Source organism: Pelophylax lessonae, assembly GCF_965119305.1.
Source record: "Pelophylax lessonae genome assembly, chromosome: 6".
NCBI classification, from domain to species: domain Eukaryota; kingdom Metazoa; phylum Chordata; class Amphibia; order Anura; family Ranidae; genus Pelophylax; species Pelophylax lessonae.
This window is the reverse complement of record NC_138773.1, coordinates 30,660,533-30,680,958: the sequence shown is the minus strand read 5'-3', so window position 1 is coordinate 30,680,958 and position 20,426 is coordinate 30,660,533. Positions and strand designations below refer to the sequence as shown.

The 20,426-nt window shown below is 45.4% G+C and overlaps 1 protein-coding gene across 1 annotated transcript in view; it reads right to left on the bottom strand.

The window, feature by feature from the left end:
• LOC309558517 (uncharacterized protein) overlaps positions 1–18,904 on the bottom strand; it is a 251,846-nt gene extending 232,942 nt beyond the window's left edge. Inside the window, exons 1-3 of the mRNA XM_082261597.1 lie at positions 18,775–18,904; positions 10,860–11,020; positions 9,734–9,836 (exon numbers count right to left, since the gene is read on the bottom strand). Coding sequence (XP_082117723.1) covers positions 9,734–9,836; positions 10,860–11,020; positions 18,775–18,885 — 375 coding nt within the window. The 5' untranslated portion in view covers positions 18,886–18,904. The remainder of the gene's footprint in view (positions 1–9,733; positions 9,837–10,859; positions 11,021–18,774) is intronic.
• Between the last annotated feature and the right edge of the window lie 1,522 nt (positions 18,905–20,426).

The window sequence follows — 20,426 nt, the reverse complement described above, 5'->3', positions numbered from 1 at the left end:
CATACACCTACACAGGTTGAACTGGATGGACTATTGTCTTTATTCAACCTCATCTACTATGTAACTATGTAACTATAAGTACAGATTGAAGAGGCAGATGTGTGTGTGTCCATGAACACAGTCTGCAACGTAGTGCCATTCTTGCAGACTGAGCAGAGTTGTAGAAGCAGCGAAGGTGTTACTGCACCGCACGGGAAAGCGCACACTAAAGAGACCTGCCTTGCAGGAGGAGCCACCGCCAGAGAGTCAGCAAGTCTAGATTAATGGGCGGAGTTGCTGCCCGCAAGCTGCCAATCCAAGTTGAGGAAGAGAGCTGAGATATCACTTCCCCCACCGGGTGTAGCTGAGGAGCAGACACGTGTGTGGAGGAGCAAGATGGTGGATGCCGGAGTGAGCCAGAGCGCAGGGGCTATCCCACGTGTTGGCGGAGTACCTGAGGGGCAAGCAGAATCACCGAACTCGACCCTGTGGGACACAGGAGTGCGATTGGTGCCCGGAGGGAGGCTGGCTTTGTGCAGCGGAGGGGACAAGGAGCATCTCGGGCTGGTATGTAGTCGATGCCTGAATGTTTCCAAGCAGCTGCGGGCGTGGTATCAGTGTGGGCACTGTGGTGATATGCTGATGCAGGTGGTGCAGAGTGATTGTCGGCCCAGAAGACTGAGTGTGAGCTGGGAGACAGGAGTCACTCGAGAATTGCTGGCACTTACGACAGGGATCCCTGTGTTGAGAGCACTGCTGGGGCCAGGACCAGTACCGCAGACCTACACCACAGTATGCCAGGCCGGGGAGACCCGCATCTCGGAGGTGAGATGCACACAGATTGTGCAGGCCGAGTCGAGGCCACAAGAAGGGCCAGTAATCCCTGCAGAGGTAGAACGCACCGCTCCTAAAGTGGCAGTGGGGAATCAATGGGCTTCTGAGAGGAAGGCCTCTAGTGCATCTAGTGAGGAAGAGGCTGGAGCCATTGACATAGGGTCACTCCGCTTACAATGTCGGTTTGGGTCCCTGGTAGAGGGCATCGATGTGTGGAAGTCTGAGGAAAAGACTGAATGGGACTGAATGGGAGAGAGGAGGAGCAGCTTTGCAAGTCCTAGGTCACTCAATGATGAGACCGAGGCGGGTTTCGTTTGTATGCAGTGTGCCAGGAACTTGGGGTTCTGTGAGGCCTATGCCACAAGGGTCCAAGATTTTTCCTCTCCTCGCACCTACACACGGGCCCGTGATCAGAATGAAGCTTATGCTAGTCTCATCAAGAGGGAGGAGACCCTATACACCCCATCTGGGAGAGGAGACAGAGAGAGACTTCCCAGGTTGGATCGATGCCAGCGCCTGATCCAGAAAAAGGTGGCCCTGGAATATGGGTATGACTACGGCTATGCTCCTCTGGTAATTTTGGAGGAGATAGAGGCCAAGAGAGAGGGAAGATGTAATGAAGCGGTTTGGGATTTCCTTTACATCCCCAAACCATATCGCAACCGGAAGAGGCCTGAGTTGTTGGACACCTTTCTATCTGTGAAGGCTAACTGGAACTTGGGGCGGTCCATCCACATAGACCATGTGGAAGTTCACCGCCCAAATGGAATAGGCCAGGCTTGGGGTGTTCGAATTCAGGACCCTGCGGGGAAACCATCTGGATTCCTCATTCTGATTACTATTGTTAAGGATGTAGAGTCACTATTCTTATCAGGAGAGCTGATTCGCAAAGAGGCTAGTTATGTGATGTTATGTTACAGTAAAAGGGGCTAGAGTGCCTGAAAAGGTTTGAGTTCAAAGTTGTTGTTAGGGCCGGAAGCCCTATTTCCAAATCCCCTTTCCCTTCTATCCTTGCAAGAGGAGTTGGGGATGCAACAAAACAACTACCACTGTGCAGTTTCTATGTGGAAGAGGGCCAACCCTCTAACGCACAGACTTCCTGTTCAAAGAACTTTAGTAAACAGTTCGCTTTGTTTCACAGCTTGCTACAAGAAGCCATGTCTACTGGATACTCTGTCAAGATCTCCTGGGCATACAGGCCAGGATCACAAAATGTTTTAGAGACATTCTGCGGAGAACTTGGGCCAGTGGGCCAGGATGGCTAAAGGATGAAAGAGGATGCCTTACAAAGATACTTTGCTCAAAGGACCCTTCGTGAAGATCCTCTTGGGTCAGTGGGCCGGTTGAAAGAAATTTGTGTGAGTTGCTACCTTGGGAAAAGGAGGTAGTGGCACATTGTCTCTTCAGAGAAGGGGATGCCAGAGTGAAGGATCCCTCAAAGAGCTTTGCAGAGACTCACAAGTTAGACAAGTTTGCTCAGGCTCCAGCAAAATAGCTTGTCACTAGAAGATGTGTTGCCTCAGTGTTACAGAAGGAGAGGACACTGTGAACACCATCTGGGTGTACTCTGCATTTCTTCATTCTCAACTTGTGAGTCTGACTATAATAGGAGAGAGAGTCAGTGCCCTGGTGTCTGAGAGGGACTGTGCCTATTATTTAGTCAAAAATATGATTCTCGGTAGGAATTAATGGTGAAGTGTTAGTCAGCTTGGCAGGTTCTATTTGTTGTCTATTACAGGTACACAACAGAATGTCGAGTCAAGTGTGTCCTTAGGGGGCCTGGAGCGATGAAGATCTCTACGGGAATGTCACAGTTAGAGATTATGTTGGTGAGAAGGTCGCCTCTGAGGAGAGGACAGTCTCACAGTGAATAGGTAACAATGTACATCTTGCGCTTAACTTTAATTTCCTTTCCAGGCTTGCTTGGAACTTCCGGGTCTGGATAGGTCCTCCACTGCTCAATGTAAACTTCTATACAATGTAGATATTGTATTTAGTTAGCTAGATAGGGTAATGTCTTAACCTGTCAAGCAGATTTTTGTTTGGCAGGGGGTGCATTGGTCTAAATGCACCTGATATACAGTATCTCACAAAAGTGAGTACACCCCTCACATTTTTGTAAATATTTTATTATATCTTTTCATGTGATAACACTGAAGAAAGGATACTTTGCTACAATGTAAAGTAGTGAGTGTACAGCTTGTATAACAGTGTAAATTTGCTGTCCCCTCAAAATAACACAACACACAGCCATTAATGTGTAAACCACTGGCAACAAAAGTGAGTACGCCCCTAAGTGAAAATGTCCAAATTGGTCCCAGTTAGCCATTTTCCCTCCCCAGCGTCATGTGACTCATTAGTATTACAAGGTCTCAGGTTGGAATGGGGAGCAGGTGTGTTAAATCTGGTGTTATCCCTCTCACTCTCTCATACTGGTCACTGGAAGTTCAACATGGCACCTCATGGCAAAGAACTCTCTGAGAATCTGAAAAAAAGAATTGTTGCTCTACATAAAGATGGCCTAGGCTATAAGAAGATTGCCAAGACCCTGAAACTGAGCTGCAGCATGGTGGCCAAGACCATAGACTTTTAACAGGGCAGGTTCCCCTCAGAACAGGCCTCGTCATGGTCAGACCAAAGAGGTTGAGTGACCGTGCTCAGCGTCATATCCAGAGATTGTCTTTGGGAAATAGGCGTATGAGTGCTGCCAGCATTGCTGCAGAGGTTGAAGGGGTCTGGGGTCAGCCTGTCGGTGCTCAGACCATACGCTGCACACTGCATCAAATTGGTCTGCATGGCTGTTGTTACAGTTGGAAGCCTCTTCTAAAGGTGATGAACAAGAAAGCCCGCAAACAGTTTGCTGAAGACAAGCACACCAAGGACATGGATTACTGGAACCATGTCCTGTGGTCTGATGAGACCACGATAAACGTTTTTTTTTCAGATGGTGTCAAGCGTGTGTGAGGCAACCAGGTAAGGAGTACAAAGACAAGTGTGTCTTGCCTACAGTCAAGCATGGTGTGCAAGTGTACAGAGTGTCATGGTCTGGGGCTGCATGAGTGATGCTGGCACTGGGGAGCTACAGTTCATTGAGGGAACCATGAATACCAACATGTACTGTGACATACTGAAGCAGAGCATGATCCCCTTCCTTCAGTGACTGGGCAGCAGGGCAGTATTCCAACATAATAATGACCCCAAACCCACCTCCAAGATGACCACTGCCTTGCTAAAGAAGCTGAGGGTAAAGGTGATGAACTGGCCAAGCATGTCTCCAGACCTAAACCCTATTGAGCATCTGTGGGACATTCTCAAACGGAAGGTGGAGGAGCGCAAGGTCTCTAACATTTACCAGCTACGTGATGTCATCATGGAGGAGGGGAAGAGGACTCCAGTGGCAACCTGTAAAGCTCTGGTGAACTCCATGCCCAAGAGGGTTAAGGCAGTGCTGGAAAATAATGGTGGCAGCACAAAATATTGTCACTTTGGGCCCAATTTGGACATTTCCACTTAGGGGTGTACTCTCACTTTTCTTGCCAGCGGTTTAGACATTATTGACTGTATGTGGAGTTATTTTGAGGGGACAGCAAATTTTCACTGTTATACAAGCTGTACATTGTAGCAAAGTGTCATTTTTTCAGTGTTGTCACAAGAAAAGATATAATAAAATATTTACAAAAATGTGAGATACTGTATGTACATAAATGTGAGAATATTTGTACAGCAGAGTCATATATTTTTCCATGTCATCTATTGTATTCACTGGCCACATATGGGGTATGTCCCATTGTCAGGGTTCAGCAGCAACTAGGTAGACCAGACACATGTAGCTACACACCAACACTATATAGATAGCCTTAAAGTGAAATTTATTATAGCGAACCACAAAACAAACATACACAGAAACAGTGAACAAAGCAAATACCAGTAAACAAAAACCAACCCCAAAGACACAATAACTAAAGAACCAACTATCTACAAATATATACACTATACAGGACAAGGGGAGCAGGGTAGCAAGGAAGAGGGCAAACTAGACTGGATGACTGGATACAAGGCAGAGAGCAGGAGCAAGGGGTACAGGATAGATCAGGGTATGGATCGGGATCACAGACAACTGGTTCAGGCAGCAAGGAGGCATTCAAAATAGTGACGCGCCTGGGAAAGGGAGGAGCAGCCTTAAATAGCCACCTGGCAGCTGAACACAGTTTGGGTGATCATAGAAGCCTGCTGGCTTCTGGGAGACACCTGCTGGTGGACAATGGAAGTGCAGCATTCAGCCCAGGGCAACACAGTGTCACCAGCAGGGGAACTCAATCCTAACACCCATGGCCCTGTACATATGTTACTTCCCTTTTTCCAAGTGTAGCGGGATTTCCAGCCTTTGTGCTGGATGTGGGTCTGCCAGGGTTACTGCTAGTAACAACAGCACATTTAAGCCTGTTCTCCAAGTGTGAGCACTGAGACAAGAAACAGTCCAGCATCTTTGGGTTTTGTATTTATTTTAGGAACTTGGATGGGAGAAGGGAATTAGTGGGATACTCCTCTGGCTCGACTATACACAATGTAATGGGACAACTGAGAAAAATGCCTCTTGACGCTGACTTGACGCCGGCTGAATGCCGGTTAACACTGAACTGACTTTTGACACTCCCCGGTGACACAAAGTTCTTTTATACAGTTCCCTTTAGCCCTCCTGGCTGAGGTAGCTACTTGTAACACTGCTGCAACTCTTAACACTTCAGGGCCAGCACCCTCTCTCACTGAATTCTCTTCAGGGCTTAGACTCAGGCACCCCCTTTCTAAGCTTCCTTCTGGTTAGCTGGCTCCTGGATCCCTCTGACCTCCTGGAGTGGTCTCCTATCCTAGGCAGACTCCGGGCAGTTCACAGTACTCACGACTCAGCTTTCCTGGAAACTCCAACCCCAACAGCTGCACACTGTCCTCAGCACACTGGATCCCTCTCTGCAGCTCAGCTCAACCTTCTGTCCTCTAGGCCGAACGCCAAGGACACTCTTCCTAAAACTGACAGGAGGAGAGACAGACGTCACCCTCCTCCTGGGACTCTGCTTCCCGCCAGAGACATCCTGTCATGTGCTCCCCACAGACTTATACCCCCTCCCAGGATGCATTGTGGAAGAATCTGCCCTCTGGGATGGATACAAGCCCTGGTGTGCTATTGGTCAGGTTTCCCCCACTGTCCAAAGAGAGCCCTCATTGAATACAGTGGAGAGACTCCCCAACTCAACAGTCACACCGGAGAACACATGACAGCCTGACTGAACAATTGAAACCTGCTGATAAGTTTGTAGGATACTCCGTAAAATTTTTGCACTAAGAATTTTTGTAGGGGCGGCTGCCCAGAGCAAGTGGGGACATGGCTCATTTTTGGTGGGGGGTGAGTGCAGAACACTCCTAGGTAGGTGCTAGTGAGAGAGTATAGTTTTGAGCTCTGTCTGCTTTCCAGAGGGGCTGCAGGTAAATCTATATTGTTCTCTGTGAACCAGAGAGCAGGATCTGTTAATGAGGTCTGCTCATTGTGCTCAGTATGCGATTCATTCAGTCTTTCACGCTGGTCCAATAGGGAGGCATTTTGGACAGTGGGAGGAAACCTGAGGAATGGGTGCCTAGGCTTTGATACAGTCCTGATGGTTGGCAGACGGCAGGTTGCCTCAGTGCATGCTGGGATACCGTATAAAAAGCCAGAAGCACATGGGCTCGGGGTCTTTCATTAGAGAGAGGAGTCCTGGAGGGAAGGGGGGCTGACTCCTCCTCTGTAGAGGTGTCATGGGGTCGCAGGAGGTCGTCCTGAGGACCAGAGGAGCGGTTGAGAGAAGCTGAACCCAGAGGTCCAGGGAAGCTGACTGAGAGGGGAGACACTGGACACCCTGTTGCTGCAGTATCGTGAGTACAGGAACTTGTGTCAAGGGGCCTGACCTGAGGGGGCAACCCCTGCTCATAGGATAGTCAGTGGATGAGTGTCAGCAGAAAGAGGATGCTAGGGAGAGTATCCTGAAGATAAGATAACATATTGTTCACCAAGTCGTCTTGAGAGAAAGCAAGAGACTTAACCCCATTCATCTAAAGTGGCAGGATGAATTAACAGCCGGGCTGTTCCATAACTACATGTGGAATAGTGAAGATAGAAGTCCTCAGATGTTGTGAATAGTTAAATTAGAGTATCCCACTATTCCCTTCTCCTATCCCCATTACAAAATAAACAACAACAAAAAACCCAATACCCCTGGACTGTTTATTGAAGTGAAGAGCAAAGAGGAATGTAAGTGTAGCACTGCCCCCTAGAGGACTGCTGGTGATTGACACTTTTGGATTCCCCTGGGTTACCCGCATCAACTGCATGCAGAATTCTTAGCACTTTACGTTCTTGGCTCAGTTAATGATCAGTCTAGCGGTAGATGTTTTTGTTGTTTTTATTTTATATTGGGATGGGAGAAGGGATGAGTAGGATACTCCAAGGCCGCTACTTCTTCCTGCCACTTGAATGAAACTGAAGTAAATGTTCCTGTTTGTATTTCTCTTCAGGGTACTCCCCCAGTACCCCCTTTCTCTATACCGGCTGACACCTGTCAACTAACTACACTCTCCGGAGTGGTCCCCTTCCTGGGCAGACCCCTGGACAAGATCCTCTGTACTCACAATACTGCTTTCCATATTCTCGCAGTGCCTCAACTCTTCAGTCAGCTCTCCTGGACCTCTGGGTTCAGCACCACACTGTAGGTTCACCAGGCTGACTGCCTGTGACCTTCACCAACTGCTGCAGAAGAGGAGGCAGCCACCACCCTCCTTCTGGGACTCTGCTTCCCGCCAAAGACCTCTACCTCATGTGCCCCTGGCTTTTTATACCCTGCCCCACAATGCACAGAGACAAACATTCAGTGCCAATCCCTGGGGTTTTATCAAAAGCCTGTGCGTCATTGGCCAGGTTTCCTCCACTGTCAAATGTGCCTCCCCATTGGACACAGTGAGGACACTCCCTCAGACCAGATGAATCTCACACTGGGCACACTGAGCAGACCTAACTCACAGATCCTGCTCCCTGATAGGCAGAGAGAACATAGAATGTACCTGCTGCTCCTCTGATAGGCAAACAGAGCCAAAACTATACTCACTCTCTAGCACCTATCTAGGAGGGTGCTACATAAGAATTGCATTTGCTTATAACTGTGTGTTGGTAACCAGGGAAGCCCGCAGAGTTAAAATTCCGCATTCCCTAAGTGTGCCAGTGCTACAAATGTATAGCATGTTGTACAGAGTGCATCACTTAGTTCATTTGTATGTTCAATGATCCCAACTAACATAATTGCTTGCAAGCAACCCGTATCCTCCTTCGCCTCCTGTATACCAGCCGGGTGCTCAAGCCCAGAAGTCCGCTCTTGATCCACTGAAAGCTCCCACCAGAAGCCACGTCCCTAAAATGGTACACCCATCACAGAACTTATATAAGCCCTGTGATGGGCGAAAAACATTAGAGCATGGCTTCCAGCAGGAATTTTCAGTGTGTGCTGTCAATGTATTAACCACTTTACCTCTGCTCACAGTAATATTACTGCGGCAGAGTGGCTCGTTATCGTCTGACGACGTAGTACTACGTCGTCAGACACTCCCCCTTCTGGGCGGCGCTTGCGCGCCGCCGGAGGCTCGCTCCCGCTGTTTTCATTCACAGCGGGAGTCGGGCCAGGGGAGGAGCAGCGGCGATCGCCGCTGCTCTTACCCGATCGTCGGGGATCGAGTCTGGAGATCCGCCCCCTGTGTGTAAACACAAGCGGACGGATCTCCATAGTGACAGGGAGTGACAGATCGGACTGTTCAGCATAGCTGGACATCCGATCTGTCCATGACTCACTCAGTCACCTCCCCCCCTACACGTCAGTAAGCACCAGGCATACATTAACCCCTCCCTCTCCAATAAAATTAACCCCTTCCCTGCCAGTGTCATTTTTACAGTAACAGTGCATATATATATAGCACTGATTACTGCAGTAATGTCACTGGTACCCCCAAAAGTGTCAAAAATGTCAGTCAAGGGTCCGATCTGTCCGCTGCAATGTCGCAGTCCCGCAAAAAAAATCGCAGATCGCCGCCATTACGCGTTAAAAAAAAAAACACCAAAAATTACAGAAATCTTTCCCTTTGTTAGTAAACGCAATAACTTTTGCGCAAACCAATCAAAATACGCTTATTGCGATTTTTTTTACCAAACATAGGTAGCAGAAAACAAATTGGCCAAAAATTTTTAAAAAAATTGGTTTTTACATCTTTTTGGGGGGGAATTTCATATAAAAAAATGTTAAAAATATTGTTATTTTTTCAAAATAAACGCTCTTTTTTTGTTTATAGCGCAAAAAGTAAAAATCGCACAGGTGATCAAATACCAGCAAAAGAAAGCTCTGTTTGTGGGAAAAAAAGGACGTAAATTTCGTTTGGGTACGGCGTCGCACGACCTTGCAATTGTCAGTTGAAGTCGCACAGTGCCGAATCGCAAAAAGTGGCCTGGACGGAAGACAGCAAAATCCTCCGGTGGTAAAGTGGTTAAACAGCAGTGGAGCAGAGGCTTTTGGTGGGCAGCCTGTCTTAATGGGGTTTTAGTTTGGTGTATGTATCGCATAGCACAGTAAGCAGATTGCAGTGATCCAATGTATGCAATATGCAGCACAGCATACATATAACAGTTTAGGCTATGTAAGTTAAATCATAATGTACATCGCACAGTATGTAGCCCAGAAAATGCATAAATTGTACAGCTGTCTGCAGTATTCAACATGCAGCACATTGCTCAGGAGTCCAGATTATGTTAACATGCAGCACAGTGTACAGAATGCAGCAGTCAGGGTATGTAACATACATTTTACAAGGTGCAGCAGTCAGAAACAATGAAACAAGAAGACTCTTTTGTTTTTACCTCTTTTAGAAATGGCTCAAGGTCAAGCCAATGGACAGCAGCGCTCCCTGTTATTAGATCCACAGAGGCATCACCAACCGGCATCTCTTCAGCTGGACAGACACTGCAGAAATGATTGGTTAGACTTTAAGTAGCAACACCATCTGGTTGGATTGAAAGCCCAACCCGGTCCCTGGGCACTATGCTTCTGACTTTTCTGCCTCATCCATGCCCAGATTACACAAAACCACCCAATGAATCCTTCACCAGACATGCTCCAGTCACATTCACCCTTTTTACATTGGAATGAATGTGTACCAGGCCAATGCAACAGCCAGTAAGCCACCAACATTGTCACATGTACAGTAGCTGTACAGGTAAACTTCACCCCTAGGAGTTCCTCCCTAGTGGTGAACTGTGTTTATTACACACTAGAAGGGCTACATTTATTTATTTTTTACAAATGTAAACAAACAAAAAAACAGCATGAACAGCATGCCCCCCCCCCCATTCCCCACAATATAATTTAGGAATACCCACCAATTACCCCAACATCCCCCAACAATGACCTTTAGGAATACCCACCAATCACCCAAACATCCCCCAACAATGTCATTTAGGAGCACCCACCAATCACCTCAACATCCCCCAACAATGTCCTTTAGGATTACCCACCAATCACCCAAACATCCCCCAACAATATCTTTTAGGAATACCCACCAATCACCTCAACATCCCCCAACAATGTCCTTTAGGATTACCCACCAATCACTCCAACATCCCCCAACAATGTCCTTTAGGAATACCCATGTATAACCCCAACATCCCTCAATAATGTCTTTTAGAAATACCCCCCAACATCCACAAACAATGTCCTTTAGGAATACCCACCAATCAACCCAACATCCCCAAACAATGTTCTTTAGGAATACCCACCAATCACCCCAACATCCTCCAACAATTTCATTTAGGAATACTCACCAATCACCCCCAACAAAGTCCTTTAGAAATACCCATCATTGACCCTAACATCCCCAACAATGTCCTTTAGGAATACCCACCAGTTACTGCAGCACTATGGAACACTTTAGGCCAAAGAGGTCTGTCTACATTAGGAAAGGAGCTACTTGGTTGGGTGTGTCCCCACCTGTATGTGACATTGGGTAACTCCGTAGCTTTCTTGGCCTCCTCTATCTGGGCCTCACTGATGTCGATTCCAAGAACTTTCTTGAAGTACGGAGAGAGAATTTTTGTGTTCTGCCCCGATCCACAGGCAACGTCCACAGCAAAACCATACGGTTTGTGTAACTAGGAAGACAGAAACATCTTCAAAATACATCACAAGGACACCGGTGTTATTTTCAGTTTAACCTCTTGCTGCCCATGTCATGCATATATGTGGCTGCAAAGAGGGTGGGGTTTAAAGCCCTCACACTGCACATAGGAGTCCATGAAAAGCCAAGATTTCTGTGCAGAGAGCACGCTCACTGCATGCCCACAGCCAGTGCTGTATTTTGGCCTAGGCCAACAAGGCCCAGGCCTAGGGCGGCACTTTGCAGGGGGGCAGCAAAGAAGCCGCCCCCCCTCCACTTGAGACTCTATTGGCCACTGGTTGCTAGAGCCGCCTCTCTCATTCCCCTCTCTCTCTCACCCCCCTCTCTCTCACTCTCATCCCCCCTCTCTCTCATCGTCCCTCTCTCTCTCTCTCACCCCCCCTCTCTCTCTCCATCCCCCCTCTCTCTCACCGCCCCTCTCTCTCACCCCTTCTCTCTCACCCCTCCTCTCTCCCTCACCCCTCTTCTCTCTCTCACCCCCCCCCTCTCTTACCCCCCTCTCTCTCTCACCCCCCCTCTCGCTCTCTCTCTCATCCCCCTCTCTCTGTCTCTCTCTCTCTCTCTGTCTCTCTCTCATCCCCCTTTCTCGCTCTCTCATCCCCCCTCTCTCTCTCAACCCCCCTCTCTCTCTCTCCTCCCCCTCACCCCCCCCTCTCTCTCTCCCTCACCCACCGCCTCTCTAGTGAGATCTCAGGGGTTATGCTGGGACTTGTAGTCCTTCAATTTTGGAGGGAGCCACATCCATTAAAAAAGGAGTAGGGCAAAGTTACATAGGTGGGGGAGGGTTGGGCGCCCAATTTTAGTCTTGCCTAGGGCAGCACAAAACCAAAATACACTACTGCCCACAGCACAGTCATAGCCATAGCATAGCCAGCTCTCCATCTCTAGTCCCAATTGGAAGCTGGTGGGACAGGCTTCCAATCAAGTGTCCACTGTAAAAGCAAATCCCAGTGGTCACGTGATTACGAACTCTGCCCCCCCCCCCCCCAACCCCAGCATAAAGACCCATTTAAAGAGATACCGAAGCTGGGTGGGAAGGGGTTACATTTATAATGTCATAACAATGATATGATATACTGTATATTAAAACCAACAAGTTAGTGAAAAGAAATAGTCAATAGGATATATTGACCATAATTTGCCCCAAGATTAGTAGCGCTAAAATTCATGCATCCAACAGGATGTAAAGATGAAAGCATAAGAAGTTCACTAAGAAGTCCACCATGTGACATCAAATACTAGTGATGAGGCAATGACATAGCTATGTTGTCTGGAAGTTTGTCAAGCTGTTATAGATAAGTTGGGGGCAAATTATGGTCAATATTTCCAATTGACTATTTCTTTTCCCTAACTTGTTGGTTTTAATAGTTAATATGTGATAGTGGCATCTATTGTTTTTATTTAATAGAGTTTCCAGTGGCGCCGGGTGTGATTTTATATTTTCTGTATTATCACTAACTTATAATAATATGATATCATTTTTATTTGGTTGAAAACGATAACAACTAATTTTATTTAATTCTTGCTATTGTCACCTAACACTTTACCTTTGTCATGACTTAAAGTGGACCTTCACTTAAAAGTGAAAATCTTCTTCTCATCCTCGTCCTCACTTCCTACTCCGCCAGAATTGTTGTTTCTTTTTTTTCTGGGAGCGGGTACCATTTTCTGACAGGCCTAGGTGAGAACTATACAACTTGGCATCACACATCCCAGGAGACCGCGGGACCAGCTTTACAGCGCCGCACAATCTCTCACATGTGCAGTCGGGAGCCGGCTGTGATTTCTTAGGGAAGTCAGTCGGCTCCCAACTTCAAGTTGGTGGCATCAGGGTCCTGCAACTGTGAGAACTGGCTGTGGGAGGAAAGTGCTGGACTCCAGGGAATGGTAAATATCTTGATCGTGCTACACACTCGATAAAAGAAAAAAGAAAAAATGTATCATTGTACACAGGGCGTGTGTAGCACATCCAGTCTCTGCCATGATTCTGGTACCCCCCCATTCCCCCAGCATACAGCAAATGTTGGCTTTTATTAATCAAAGCCAGCATTACAGTATAGTCAGAGGAGGTGTCAGCAGCTCTAGCTGTCAAAAAAGCAGTCTTAATCAGTATTTATAAATAACACTGCTCAGATGTGAATATACAAAGATACAAATTAACATAATATTATTTTTGTATCATTATATTCTTTTATCTGCAGATCAAAGGGATGAAACTTCGAGACTGTAGATGATGTCAGGTAAAGCAATCTGATAGGTAAGTGTATAAGGAATAAGTCCTGCGAGCGACCCTGAGGCTCTAAATGGATCAGTTATTTGCAGCAGACACTCCACTTCTCATAATAGTGTGCTTAATTGAAATAAATATATAGTGTTGCGCAAATAAAAAAATATTAAATTAATTAATTTGTGCTTAAATTATTAAAAACCCAAAATATTTATATGTGACATAATATTAAAGTGCCAATAGTGCTAATAAAGTGGTAATTATAATATAATATAATAGTATACTCATAGAAAAGAGAAAATATATAGATATAAAAGTCCAGTGTGCAAAGTGCAAAAAGCCAATAATGTAATCCTAAAGTGATCTGTGCTCCCAGAGAGAAGTGACCAGAGTGTCACAGTGGACAGCCAGCCGTGCACCCCCTTGTGAATGGGTGCTCACCTCAAATCCTTAAAAAGAGCGCATAGATTGTTATCCCAAAAAGATCATCCATCCATATCCTTCCGGGCTCCTCTCATTCACAGGAGTTGCAGCGTCAATCAATGCAGTATATATGCAAACAAAAAGACTTGCAATAGTGTATGAAATCCTTAAACAAAAGCAACAAAAGCTTTTATTAAATAAAGGTGGATAAATCTCACTCACATTTGTAGGTGCAACACATGCACTTGGACAATAGCATCAAGTAAGCTTTTGTAAACACAGCTGACCGTTCTTCTCTCTGGAATGATCACAGAGCGCCTGTGAGCCTTCTATATAGGAACACAGGTCTCTATGATCATTTCACAAGCCCTTCCCCCATACAGTTAGTAAATACCCCCCTAGGCTCTTAACCCTTTGATTACCCCTAGGTTAACCCCTTCCCTGCCACTGTCATTTTTACAGTGACAGTGCATATTTTTAGCACTGATTACTGTAGTAATGTCACTGGTCCCCAAAAGTGTCAAAAATTTCAGTTAGGGGTCCAATCTGTCTGTCACAATGTCGCAGTCCCACTAAAAATCGCAGATCGCTGCCATTTCTAGTAAAAAATAAATAAATAAAAATACCATAAATCTTTCCCGTAGTTTGTAGACGCGATAACTTTTGCGCAAATCAATCAAAATACACTTATTGCGATTTTTTTAACTACAAATATGTAGCAAAATACAAATTGGCATATAAGGATGAAAAATGTAGATTTTTAAATTTTTTGGGAGGAATGTTATATAGCAGAATGTGAAAAATTTAGTTTTTTTTTTCTCAAAATTGTCGCTCTTTTTTTGTTTATATCGCAAAAAAATAAAAATCGCACAGGTGATCAAATAGCACCAAAAGAAAGCTCTATTTGGGGGGAAAAAAGGACATCAATTTTATTTGGGTACAGCGTACAGGGGGGGGGGGGGGGGGGCACATCCTGCTGCTTTACAGTGACATGAATGAAGTGTACTTTTGTACACTTCAAATAAAGTTTGTAAAAAATACATAAATAAATAATCGCGCATCACACTGCCCCCTACCGCAGTCGGAATGGACAGCTGCCAGAGAGGTAAAGCACTTTGCCAGCTGCCCGTTCCACTGTGAATTCAGCCTAAGGCCCAGTTCACCAGGCGCACAATGGGAACTTGCATTGCTGCTTGTGATTTTGTGTGGACGATTGTCGTAGGATTCCATGTGTCATTGCAAAGAAGCTCAGGAACCAAATTTTGGCCACGAGCCAGGCACAAATTTTACATTCTTACGTAATTTGCTGATTCTGAGAGCGATTCCTGATTGGCCATGTGTGAAAATGGACATTCTGATACAAAATATTGCAAAGTTATTTACAAATTACATTGATTTTTTTTTCTTCATTTTTACACTTTTTTTTTTTTAATGTGACACTAATAAAATTAAAAAACAAAACAAATTAAAATGGGAAAATAAAGCTTAATTAACCACTTGCCGACCACCTGCCATAATACTACAGCGGCAGAGCGGCGCGGCTGCGTCCAGTCACGTAGTATTACGCAGGGGGCAGCAGCAGCGTGTGCCATCCACCATCTGCTGGGGCTCATATGTGGGAGTCGTGCTCGTTCAGTGCCTGAGAGGGAGAACTGTAGCGTGACAGTCGAGGCACTTTCATAGTTACATAGTAGGTGAGGTTGAATAAAGACAATAGTCCATCCAGTCCAACCTGTGTAGGTGTGTGTGGCTGTAATCATCTCTCATACCCCAGAATGTTCTGATCATTGAGATATATGTCCAAGAGTCTTTTTGAAAGCCACCATACTTCCCGCAGAAACCACCTCTTGTGGTAGAGAATTCCACAATCTTGTAGCCCTAACAGTAAAGAACCCCCCACGTTGCCTGAGGTTAAAACACTTCTCCTCTAATCGCATTGTATGCCCTCGAGTCCTTATGCAATCCTTTCGACTGAATAGCTTTTTTTCTATGCTGAGATCACCATTGAGATATTTATAAATTGCTATCATGTCCCCTCTCAGGCGTCTCTTCTCCAGGGAGAATAAATCAAGCGATTGCAGACGCTCTTCATAATCAAGGTCAATTAGTTTAGTTGCCCTTCTCTGGACTCTCTCCAGCTCCAACACATCCCTCCTGAGGACTGGCGACCAGAACTGGACAGAATACTCCAGATGCGGTCGGACCAGAGTTTTATAAAGTGGAAGGATTATAGTCTTATCTCTGGAATACATCCCTTTCTTTATGCATGCTAATATTCTGCTGGCTTTGGCAGCTGCCGCTTGACATTGCATGCTATTGCCTAGTCTATCCTCTACCAAGACTCCCAGATCTTTCTCCATTTTTGATTCCCCCCCAAGGGTTCCCCCCCTAACGTGTATTGTGCTTTTATGCTTTTAGTCCCCAAGTGCAAAACCTTACACTTCTCCACATTAAACCTCATTTGCCATGTCGTTGCCCACTCCGATATTTTGTCCAGGTCATCCTGTAGGATATCTGCTTCATGCTGTGCAGTTATTGCCCTGCCCAATTTTGTGTCATCTGCAAAAACTGATAACGAACTACTGATCCCGTCCTCAATGCTGTTTATGAATAAATTGAACAGGGTTGGTCCCAGGACTGACCTGGGACAAAGCAGTGTCCCAGAATGAAACGCACACTGTGTGATTCCTGAACTAGTTGCTATCCGCCTGCCGCCTGGCATCTAGCAACCAGTGACGTCAGGCACACAGACAGGCAGAGGCCCCAGTATTCACATCGGAGGAGGGTTTAACTTCCTCTCTGCTCCGAGAAAGTAGCTCCACCCACCTCCTCCTCGTTGCAGGTAAGTCAAGTGGATTGTTCATGTTGTCCTCTGCTCTGATCTTCTCCGTTCTCCTGCTAAAAATATTTGAAAAAACTGCCTGTGCCCGACTTCTCCTCCCCGTCCAGGTTCCGACTGAGGGGATCTGAGGGTGAGAGAGGGCATGATCTGCCTCATCACAGGGTGGGGGGGGGGAGGCCTTACTACAAACAGAGAGTGCGACCTCATCTTCCAGAAAGATTCTATAGTCAGCAGGTTCTAAGCACCAAAAAGATCACTTCAGGTAAACATTACTGGGAAATAAAAGCTAGTGAAGATGGTGACTGGTCTGTAGGTGTGACCTATAACAGTGTTCGAAAAAGTGGATTTTTGTACCCAGCTGGGCAAATATAATAAATCCTGGTGCATAAGGGGGGGGGGGGGGAGAGGGGGAACACATGCCCACCTCCACATCTTTATGTTCAATGCAGGTTAGGCTGTTTTATGTTGGTGATCTAGTGTAATTAACCACTTTATCCCGGGAAGTATTTACCCCCTAATGACCAGGCCATTTTTTGCAATTCGGCACTGCGTTACTTTAACTGACAATTGCGCGGTCGTGCGAGGCTGTACCCAAAAAAAAAATATTCTGTATTTGGAATTTGACGGTCACTTTTCCGGACATTGGACTGAATGGAAAATTGGTAAGCGGACCTTTCAAGTTTATATTTGAGTACCCCTGCTCTATACTGTGTATCTCTCTATTTTTTGACAGCAGTAGCTACTACATCTGCTGTATTTACACAGCAACTGGAATTTTTACAGCTAGGATCTGTAAAATGGTTCACGAGGAAGGGTAGGAGTGGGTTAGAAGGACAGGACATACTACAAACCCCCGATATATTTCAAATACATTTTGTTGGGTGTGTGTAGCTCACTAAGGCGTCTATTTATTAAAAACAATCATTGGCTGAATGTGAAACTAATTAGTGCAATTTTGACTGTTGTTTCTCCAAATAGAGTAATTCCAATAATATAATATCATTTCAGAAAACTATACCACATTTTAGCCACTAGATGGCTTCGACTATCATAGAGATTGATCTATTAGAGAAATTACAGGCACAAATTGTGCGAATTGTCCTATTTAAAAGATTATTATTTCGGAAAATAAAAATTGAAAATCATTTTTTTTTTGGTGTTCTGAATAAAGTGTGGAAGAGTTAGACCCTCTGTCATGTTCTTCATTTTTACTCACTTCCTGGTGGGATCATTAATTGGAACAGGAAGTTAGGGGAAATCTCCCTATTGGGTCACAGACAGCAGTAAGAACCTGACAGCGCCCTGCCCTGCTCTGTCCAATAGAAAAAAAGTGTATAAAAAGTTTTTGATCACTATTAGCCTAGAAAAGGTGTGGGTTTTGCCATTGTTGACTTCCCCCATGGCTGGGAAGGAGAGAGGACGTAGAGCGGCACACTGCAGCAGAGAAGCACCAGCACCAGTTTAACAAAAAGGCACCCTAGGGGAACAAAAGCACCCCACAAGTGCGGAGGCAAACCAACAACCACGATATGACTCGGGGATCACCCGGATCACTGACAAGATCCCTACAAACAGAGGGAGGCATGCCACCTGAGAGAGAAACCGGAAGACAGCATACAAAGCTCCCGATCCAATTGGACGTGTATATGACCAAATCGGAAGCAATCCCGTAAATAAAACACTCAACCATACTCACCAACAAACTGAGGCAGCTCGGGTTCTCACTGTTTATTAAGGATGCATACCAAAATCATACATGGAACAAAAAATATATATAATTGGTGACAACCACCCTTGAAAAAGGCTCAAGAGGAAGCCGAAACGCGTAGGGACAAACGCAGGAAAAAAAATCTCTGACCTACAGAGATTTATCCTAAATTGTCACCGATTTCACACATGTCACATAACTTTCTGACTTTGGACACCTCCTCACTTGGGTCTATCACCCAACACTCACAACTATGTACTTACCTGTATCATATTTAATATAAGATATTAAATATTTATCGTTTTTATAAACTGATATTTTCTGCACAATTATTACTTGCCTAAAAAGTCCCACCCAACTTGGCTTGAGGTACCAACCCCCACATAGAAAAAAAGTGTTGACTGAACAACCCCTTTAAAAAATAATTTGAGTGGCTGTGCTTATCTAAGCAAAGTAATTCTGTTTTAAATGTTACAAGTGTCCTATTGTTTTTAGCTGCGTGTACAACAGACAGAAGCCGTCACTCACCCTTTCATCCACATAACTGAAGACAAGGTTTGTTATTTCTTGTGAAGGGTTAAACCTGAATTTTTGATAATACGACGCATGCTCCTTTTCTTCAAACAGTCGTGTCACCATTTTGGACTCAGATTAACACCTAAAAGAATTAAACAACAGAAGAAAAAAAAATATTTTCTAAAAAAAAAAAAATATATATATATACAATATTAAAGGGACCCCTTCTGGGGGGGTCCTTTGCGGATATACTGTCACTTTAACCTGCATGGGAAAGATGAAACTGTCTCTTGAATGTGAACCTTTTACCAAACTTCAAGAGTTTAGACTCCAAACATGATGGAAAAAATGCATAGGAAGAAGTTACTGTGTAGAAAAGTAATCACTGGATCCTGAGTCATTGACAGCTGAATTTCTGAGCAAATCTCAATTTATTTTCGCACATCATGGACACAGAGCCATAAATCATAACATATTGGTTATATAGCCACCTTTAGGTGAAGGACACTGGCAACCCAGGCAAATCAGAAAGGGTGCCCCCTATATAACCCCTCCCACACAGGAAGTACCTCAGTTTTTTCACCAGTGTCTAAAGGTGATGGTAACGGTGGAGAGTCTCTCCACATTTCTCTTCAAGGAAGAAAGAAGACATGCTACATACTAGTGATCGACCGATATCGTTTTTTTAATGGCGATACCAATATTTTGGTCATCGGATATCGGTATCGGCTGATATCTACCGATATTTTCGGAAATTAAAAAATCATTTTTTTACTTATTTATTTTTTTAGGTACTCCTTGTGGAGGGATCTGGGGGTCTAAAAGACCCCAAACCCCTGCTTGGCACTGAAAAGCATTCAAAACGCCAAGTTTGGCTGTTTTGAATGCTGTCAGTTTTTTTAATTCGGCGCTGAGTACTCGGACGTGATGTCATGACATCACTTCCGGGTGTTTTACATGGAGACCCAGGTCTTCTCTTCGGCAGCGGCGGCAGTGGAGGTAGGATGCCCAGGTCTCCCGGTGGGACGGGAGACCCGGGCGAGCCGCAGAAGGTGGGGGAGGGGGGGGTGTCCCCTCCTGCTCCTTGTAATGACAGCCGAGCGGCTTTTCAGCCGCATCGGTTGTCATTACAAGTCAGTCGACCGTCGGCTATGGACACCGGTACCGGGGTGATGCCTCTAGCTGCAGGCATCACTCCGGTACATACACTTTCCCTAAATATCGGCAATATTGGCAAATCCAAACACCGATACAGATATATCGAGGAAAGTGCATATCGGCACCCGATATATCGGTGTTGCCGATAATCGGTAGAACTCTACTACATACCCCGATCAAAGATCACTGAATCAGATCCACACTAAACAGTCAATGAACTAAAAGGATTGTACCTGAGCCTCAGGAAGAAGTTATGAGGTTTTGCCTGTAATGTTGTCCTTTTTAGGCACTGGACCCTTGGAATACCAAACCCCAAAGGCACTACAGGTCCAAGGCCGTGGCCCCTCTAAAACAAGGGGACCCAGTCCTTGAAGGTTGCCAAGACAAAGCTCACCGTGACGGGTGAAGATTGGATTCCTGTTTCAAAACAGAATCCTGCGGCAGGACTGGTGAGTCCAATTTAAAATATTTACACATACAGCAAACCTTGAAGGTAAAAATTGCTG